At 34.9% G+C, this 8,836-nt stretch overlaps 1 protein-coding gene across 2 annotated transcripts; it reads right to left on the reverse strand.

The window, feature by feature from the left end:
* Nucleotides 1-226: 226 nt before the first annotated feature.
* Nucleotides 227-4,468, reverse strand: LOC112507010 (KH domain-containing protein At3g08620-like). 2 transcript variants are annotated; one of them, XR_003068499.1, is made up of 8 exons: nt 4,286-4,468; nt 4,095-4,183; nt 2,702-2,871; nt 1,866-1,991; nt 1,656-1,772; nt 1,073-1,216; nt 438-681; nt 227-365 (listed from the first exon to the last, which is right to left on the reverse strand). XR_003068499.1 is itself a non-coding variant. In XM_025111389.1 (7 exons), the coding sequence occupies exons 1-7, from the start codon at nt 4,369-4,371 to the stop codon at nt 535-537; spliced, it is 879 nt and encodes a 292-aa protein (XP_024967157.1). In that variant the 5' UTR covers nt 4,372-4,468; the 3' UTR covers nt 227-534. The 2 variants fall into 2 exon arrangements, 1 of the variants encoding a protein (XP_024967157.1); XM_025111389.1 differs by having other exon boundaries at nt 227-681.
* Between the last annotated feature and the right edge of the window lie 4,368 nt (nt 4,469-8,836).

Genomic DNA, 8,836 nt, shown 5'->3' on the forward strand with positions numbered 1-8,836 from the left:
TATTTTTTAATTATACTGATAAACGTTAGAAGCTAAAATATAAACAACAGTTTCCTGTCAAGAATCTATTGGAGATGCTCTTTATCTCGTACCATTGCCCAATTCAAGGACCCTTCAAGAAGATCTTTTAGAAGAAACTTGGGGACTCGAGAAAGACCAAAAACATGTAAATCGAAAGAATTCAAAGAAAGAAACGGCCAACGGCCAACCATCAGAGCTCCGATTCGAAGCAACTTGGTGCCATTAGTTGCACTATATAAAATACTAATAACACAAAGAAAGGTTGATAACAAATAAATCCAATAACTGTTTCTACTTAATTTGACAACAAAAAGGAAACCAAGCAACTAATAATGTCCCAAGACCTACAAACCAACAAAAAAACACAAATTATTATTTAAAATATAAAAAGAAAATAAATAAATGAAAAAACCTACATCAAACTGTTCTGTGACCCTTGTTTCATTTTTCAGTTAAAAAGTCCACCACGGATGGTGAACCATGCATCAAGGAGTTGTACACATTGTGCATTCCTCACCAACCGGTCTTGGCTCGCTTCATTCCACTCGAACCAAAAGGCGACACGCTGCCTCTCGGTTGCGGACTGTGTTCTCTGAAGTTGTTGTTTAACATAGCCAGCTCTCTCAGCTGTTGTCTCTTATACAGATCTTGAGACTCATCCTGTGATCAATCAAACATATTAGAGTCTCACATCAGCTACGCACGGCATACATACATGCATACATACATACATACATACATACATACATACATGCATACATACATGCATGCATACATACATACATACATACATACATACATACATACATACATACATACATACATACATACATACATACATACATACATACATACATACATACATACATGCTGGGTTGGGTTCTCAAATTGGTTAGACACTGTCCATCTAACCAATATATATACATACATATTGACATATTGTTAGCCTTTCCCCTCTGTAAGGGCTCTTTAAGAGAAATTAAAGAGGCTTCGCATATTCTAACATGTCAGTAACTTATGCATGATGTACAGCCCATGAAAGAAAACATACCACGGGTTTGAGCAGCTCTTCGATGATTTCTTGTGCTTGTCTCAAACGTACATCGATGATACTTGCGGACATTTCTGCTTCGATTAAGATGTGTAGTGGCTCGTTAAGGTGCTCGTAGCCTGGTCTTCCCCTCAGACTCTCCTCCTTTTTAGCGCACACAAAGCAAAAATAATCAATACATGAAAATAGCAAATCAACAAAACAAACGAACCTAGTATATCCCATCTGCAAGCAAGGTCTGGGGATAAGATGTATGCAGACTTTACCTCGGTCTCAAAAGACAGAAAAGCGACTTGCCAAAAGGGTAAATAAAACAAACTGAAAGCACAATTGCAAGTCATGGATTTGAGAGAGAAAAATGTTTTCTTCAAATCTTGCCTATCTAAAAAGCACACGTAACAGACGCTATCCCAATCAAAAGATGCCGTAAAACCACTCAACTTCAACTCACTGAGTGGTTAGTTTAAAACCATCGGACCAAGTTCTCATTTTTACATATATGTTAATATATCAACACAAACAATTTTCTAAAGATCCGACTTGTTTCCATTTGTTTATTTCATTTTTTATGGAGTTCTTTTACCTTGTCAGGGTCTTTTATAGAACCCCTTCCTCTAATGAAGACACGGCATCCGGTAGAAGCTTCGACTCGCTTTAAGGAATTGCCTCGAGGACCTAGAAGCCGTCCGACAAAGTTGAACTGAAGAACACAAGCAAAAAATTTCAATAAACTTTGAGACAAAAGCAGACATCTCAAAAAAATCTTAAGAGGCTTTTAGGGTGTTTAACGTACATTAGGAAAGCTGTCAACAGGTATATCCAAGCGCAACACTCTTTTTGTATTGAAAGAACTTGGGCTCGCCGGTGCCGCATTCCAATGATCAATCGGCAGTCCTTGTGGCCCACCAAATCGCTGTGACTATAGGCAAAAGGAAAAACCAACCATTTTCTTAAATCCCACCTACACTTAAGCTAATTATGTGTCTCATATGCAAAGAAAATATTAAAGTTTAACCAAAGAGCCTTTAGCCTAGCGGTTTCCATGTCTCTGCGCTCCTAGGAGGTCAACGGTTCAAACCTTACCAAAGGTGAGGAGGGTGCATGAGTTTATATGTTGCATTTTCAGTACTAAACGTTATATACTACAAAAATATATATAATTAAAGCTTATCATGGTCAGAATCCAATTTGAGTACAGTTTCATGTTTTAGAACATATGTCATTACGAGTATATGAAGGGTATGCAAATATAAAAAATACTAGCAAAAAAGTGTTCAATGACAAATTAACATGGCAACTTGAGATGTAAACACAAATCAAACACCAACTTATATCTTGATTTACGCCAAAGGGGGTACAAAACTAAAAATATTCCAACTCCCAATTTATATCTCCCACACGATCCTGTCTCATACATGTTTTTTCTTGAAAATGCTTTTTCTTTCTTTTTATCCATAAATCTAGACTCGAAAATCAAAATGTATCCTTGATCATGGAATATAAATCAGAAGTCTACAATGGTGAATTTCTAATCAGCGATTAACACTTTGAGTAGATGATGGTTATAATTCCCAACAATCACCCATGGATGTAGTAAACTCTTAAACATGTTTGCATAGACGAACTCACCTCATGCTGAAGAGGACTCCAACCAGCATTTCCATTCCAACGACCTAAACCTTTAGCGGCAACTTCAGGCATAATATCTATAGGATTCAGAGGACTTGGGCTACCACGTTGCAGTCTGTCATAGTCATTAAACCCTTGATTGGGTATCATCCCTGAAGCCCTCAAGATCTCTGTTGATCAAACAGTGTACTGCTAATTAATCATTTTTCTAGTAAAGTTAGAAATGTCATGCTTTGTTAGGATAGGTATCATATAGTATGAGGTCTATAAATTTCAATAACAAAGAAGGTTAGTTGTTCGAGTCATAAGTAATTCAGGACATCAAAGATCAACTATTATATTGAATCTGTGAGTCTGTTTGATAGTTTTAATTTCACTACAAACCCAAATGCGGAAAATAGTAATGGGGCTAGAGTTATATGGTATAAGCCAATAAACCGATCCATTAAGTATCATATCTACATTCTCTATGTTATATGACTATTGGACACCCTTCACAAGACTAAGGAAAACATCTATTTCTCTAAACGAAACCATAGGAACCCAATAGATCCAACACGAAGTACGGGTCTAGGGATGGTAGGATGTATGCACACCCAAAGCCCCAAAGAGTAGAGAGACTGTTTCCTGAAGACCTGGCCCTTTTGGGCTCTAAACAAGATCAAATAGAAGAACCCCTCTTTTGAAACTGTAACTCTTGCCAATTCAAATCCTTTTGGCTCAAAGAGTCTGCATCTCCTTTTACTAAAACAGTCATGCCATTAAGATGGTCTAGCTTGTCGTCATTCCTTAAATAGCACTATACTCGAATTATTTTAGCATCGCTAAAGCTAGCAAATCATCCTTTATAACAGCATTTGTTAAATCGTATACGTCTCCTAGGCATGGGAAAACGCTAGTATAGTCATGATAATATTCACATGGAAAGCGTTGTAATACCACCACTTCAAGATCGTCATCATTAGTATCCTACAAAACCACTTGCATCAACCGAACAACATTGTGCAACTTCATCGTGCGGTATCAACAAATAGAAAACAACTTAAGAAATTTATCAATTTCAAGAAAATGCCTTGTTTGGCATTCAAAAATTTGTTTTTGGACTTCCTAATTCCACTGACATCCACCACACAAATCATAATCAATCATTTGAGGGATAAAATCAGAATACATTCRAWTMKMMWCCGTGCAATCACCAAGTAGCATCAATTGATACAGAAGATCTTAAAACCATCATCTAAAGTCAAAATGTATGCTTTAAAATCAAGATTCAAGAACAAAGAAGTAAAAATCATTGAAACACAGAACAGATTCATTGGTGTTTATGCATAAACATACCCAGAAAAACAAAATCAAATCAAAACTAGATCCAAGCAATGAGAAAGTATTAAACCTTGATTCAACAATCTACTGCAAATAGGAAGAACTTGCACAAAGGGAGCCAACTTCTTCTTTTCTTCCAGTAGCTCTGCAAGGTATGAGCTGTAAACATATAACACCACCAAAAACTTACATAAAAAATTCAACATAAAACCATTTTAAGTGGATAAAATCAAAACCAAAAACAAGGAGAGATTATTTTACCTTTCAATATCTGGGTTGGTCCATATATGTGGAGAAGGGGCTCTAGCAGGTGAGAAGTTCAAGTTTTGACCATATAAACTTGACATGGCTTGGTTTTGTTGCCCAAATAGGGCCGCCGCAGATGAAGGCAGAATATGGGAGTTGAGATAACAAGCTTTGATGATGGTCTCTGCAGTGAACCCTGAACAAGAGAGAGGGGCGCACAGAGAGAAAGAAAAATCAAATTAGAAAAAAATATGGAAAATCGAGTGGCTTCTTTTAAAGGGGGGTTGGTGCTTAAACTTTGGGTGAATTTATATTAATGGTCCCTACACTTTTGGTTTGGATCTTGGGTGTACTAGCAACTTTGAATTGTTACAAGTAAAGTCCTATACATGTTATAGTGATTTTGTTTAGGCATCATGTGTAGCCTTCCTTTTTTGATTTTATCATTTATAATGCCATATGTGAGGATGACAAGGACCTACATGATATCATATCGATTTGAACATCTCAGTGGGGTTAGGTTCTGGTGAGAATGAGAGTTAATGTGAGAAGCGTAAGAATATATCTCCACCTTTATATGCACGTTAGGATGAGATGCATCGGATCAATCCCTGTATCAAGCGTGATTCATGGGTGAAGTTGAGATTAAAGGTGATCAATGGTCCAGATCATTTCTTATGTTTCTCATCTTAATTTTTCTTCTCACATGATCCTTTTGTCTATCTCAATGCGTTTGATATTTGGATCCCTAGTAAATTACTCTCGTTTTTTTGTAAGAATTGAACATGTGAATCAAACGTGCAAACCATCCTTGAGAATGACCATAAGGAAGGAAATGATAATGTGGTAATAAGAGAACTTGGTTAATGGAGCATGAAAATTCTTACACATTTACTGAATAACAAATCAAGCGGAGAGAACGATTTAGTTGATGGAAGAAGAGGGAGGTAGGTCTGAGGATCAACAGGTAGTGGGCGAGGGGATTGTTATGGAGCCTGCTCATGTATGACATGATTCGTATATGATCATAGAAAATATTCTCTTCAAGCGAACCAGCCTATCCTCTGTATGGGCCCAACTCATAATTGGCGAATTCGTAGGTTCAATTCCTACTGGATGCACGCCATGTGGCACATCATTCCTTTCAAGTGACAAGGACCCATTTGGATATAGTAACATATCCAAATAGCTTGAAATGAGAGTGCATACTTTTTGTAAAATTAGTAAAAGAGCTTGAAACAAGGTTATTCTTTTAGCAAAGACTTGGTACTAAGTATTGTAAATCATTTGCATTAAGTAGAGTCGCAGAATGAATGATGGTAGGATTAAGGGTTTGTAGAAGCAGTTTTGGTAATGGGTTACAAGGGCATTTTGGTAATCTGAGTCTTAATTGATAGTTTATTCATATATGTGCTTTAATTGGCTTTAACAACCATCTATATCTCAATTTTCTATTAACATTTATTTTGACCATTAAAATAGAAAAGAAAACAAAAGCATGAATGATGAAGTTATAGTAGTTATAACTTAGTTGTAAAGTTTTGAGGATCATGGACTCCAATGTAACTTGGGTCAAAGTTTAGGGACTGATAGTGTTAATTATAGCCAAAGGCCTTTAAATGTTTGTAGGCCATATGTGTTGGTGCTGCCATGGTTTTTTTATTTATTTTTTAATTTTCTTTTTCTCTTTTAGCTGTGGGACAGTGGTGACTTCGTGTGCGTAACTCCCAATTTTCATTTTATATCTCTTTTTCACCGAAAAAAATAAAATAATCCCCTGAAAATTCTCACTTAATTAAACATTTTAAATATAAATTGAAAAAATAATATTAATATAAATAAGTTTTTTTCTTAAATTTATATATTATCTCATTTTATCAGATGAGATTTATCAAAAAGATATAATTTGAAATTACTTAAATATGTTAATACAACTCAATCTCAACCGTCTATCTAATTTGATGAATATGTAATTTTATAGAAGTTTTGGTTTTTTTCTAATATAAAGTATTGATCATAATTAATGAACCTTATTCATCTTCCATAAATATTTAAATCATAATAAATAAATTCTCATCATTTCTATAAATATTTTAATTTATTGGGTTGCATTGGTTGTAGAAATGTAATAAGTTGCATTTGAAACAAACTCTATGTTTCTAATTCATCCAACTTGTTAGATCTTAATTAAATTCTTAACCTTTTAATTAATAAGGAAAAAATGACTTTATACTCATGAAAAACTTGTGAGTTTAATTAAAATATCATTTATAATTATATATTTAAATATTGATCTTATTATTATTTTTAAATTAAATTACATATGGTAATGTTTTAATGTCGAAATATTTTACCAATGCAATGCAATTTATAATTTAATGCGTAGCGATTCTTAATTCCGTATTAAAGTTCGGTTATTGATTTTCAAAGCTTAAAAAAATATGTGTACGGGAGTGATGTTAGGTGACATTTAACTCGTTAAAATCTGATGGAATTTGAAGGAATTGGAATGGTGAATTCTATCTACCAACTCTCATTCCTGCATTTGGTTGATTATTTAAGTTTGGGTAAGGAACAAGGTTGTCCCTTAGCATGTTAAATGTGAGATTTTGAACAGGGTCCCCGAAATTTTGGGGGCCAAATTCACATGTATTTAGGGTTTTTTTATCTACCTGTGTAAAACTATAGTCGAAATCATTTAGGTTCAAACTATTAATTATTTAGTTTTAGGTTCAAATCATTAATGGTTTAGGTTTAGATACAGATTGTTAATCGTTTTAGGTTTAGTTCATTTTTGTTTTAACGTATATTCTCTGTCATTTCATTTATACAATTAATTAAAATTTCTGAATGTAGCAGGGCCTCCAAAACGATTGGAACGTCCCTGGTAAGGAATTAGGATTCCATATATGATGGAATGTAAAATCCTTGGGTTCTAGCAAATAATTTCAGTTCATTCGTATCATATGCAAATAAAAAACTACTGTACTTTTATATTTACTAGATTCCACTCCAACACACCATGATGAAGGTCACTACCGTCGTTGTCGTTGCCGTTGCCATCACCTTCTTTACCATTGCCGCCTTCACCCCCACGACCATTGTCGTCACCACCACCACAACCATCATCACCGCTACCTTCTCCACCCCATCATCACAATTATATTCAACGAACTAAGCAGACATATTCAAATTCTTTTGACATATTTTATTTCAATTCTTGCCAACCAAACGCATGATCAAATACGATTAAATTCCATTTCAGTTCCTTCTGACATATTTCATTACGTGAATCAAACGTCACCTTATGTTTTTTTTACTGGTTAGTTTTTAAAAGTCTCTCACTCAGTAAATTTTAAATATTACATAGCCGAATCATAAAAGTTTAACTACAACAAATATTTTTAAAGTTTGGTAGGAGGATATATCATGACCACCTAAACAAATCAACAAGAATAATTAGATACAATTGATGCACAAACGCCTAATTAGAGGCAATGGTTGTTAGGAATGTAAGTGGTTCGTTAAGATCAGGAACTAAACCATTTATGCTTTCAAGTTCGTGCAAGTGTTTCCAATGGGCAACTCAAAGTAGACCCAGTAGCTATCTTTCAAGAGTAGCATGTGAAAGACGAACCAGGTACACATCAATTGTAAGATGGCTAGCTCAGGATCTTAGGGTCCACAACTCTCACATTTAGGCTCAAACCATGCCAATTTGTGCAAGTACACTACCTTGGAACCAATCATGATACTTATTAATCCCGAAGGGAAAGACAATAAACAGAAAATAATTATAGAAGGGGGGGTTGAATACAATTACACAGATTTTTTTCAACTTTTTAATTCTTATTGATTTATATCAAGAATTAATACACACAGAAATACAAAAGATTGTTGCGGAAGATAGGAAAGGAAAMCCTAACCTAAACAATCTTACAAGGAGAAGAACTTACAAGAACAACACAAAGAGTTCTTGAAAGGAAATGAAAAACACTAATAATTTCTTCACACACAGGAGATCAAGGGAGAGGAAGAGAATAGTCGATTACTTTAAAAATGCACTAAGTAATCTTGCAAAAAGCCAGTTATGTGCATAGGAGATGCACACTGCCTTTTTATACTACCTTCAACATTTAATGCATGGGGACACTTGTCACCTGATGATAAGAAGGCAAAGGTTGACTTGACCATTGTTGATATCTCATTTTCATCGTACACAGCGTGCATACAATACTATTCATGCAGAGACAAACTTTTGCAGAGATATGGTCAGTCTGTATAAAAATCTTCTTTGGATGGATTAGTAGCTTCAAGCAGCTACTCACAAATCTTCGGTCCATGAAGATTTTCAATCTTCTGTCCATGAAGATCTTCAATCTTGGGTCCATGAAGATTTTTCAATCTTCGGTCCATGATCTTCAATCTTGAGTCCATGAAGATTTTCAATCTTCGGTCTATGAAGATCTTCAATCTTCGGTCCATGATCTTCAATCTTGAGTCCATGAAGATTTTCAATCTTCGGTCTATAACGATCTTCCTTCAATCGGCTTGTAGCTTCAAAAT

This window comes from Cynara cardunculus (genome assembly GCF_001531365.2).
Source record: "Cynara cardunculus var. scolymus isolate 2C chromosome LG 2, CcrdV1, whole genome shotgun sequence".
NCBI lineage: Eukaryota > Viridiplantae > Streptophyta > Magnoliopsida > Asterales > Asteraceae > Cynara > Cynara cardunculus.

What these genes read in the sequence shown, in the direction of transcription:
- LOC112507010 (XM_025111389.1), bottom strand. Translation starts at nt 4,371, where the DNA reads ATGTCAAGTTTATATGGTCAAAACTTGAACTTCTCACCTGCTAGAGCC. An exon ending in ACCAACCCAGATATTGAAAG is followed by an intron (nt 4,184 to 4,285) that starts GTAAAATAATCT and finishes ATATGTTTACAG; the next exon opens with CTCATACCTTGCAGAGCTAC. An exon ending in CTATAAAAGACCCTGACAAG is followed by an intron (nt 1,217 to 1,655) that starts GTAAAAGAACTC and finishes TGCGCTAAAAAG; the next exon opens with GAGGAGAGTCTGAGGGGAAG.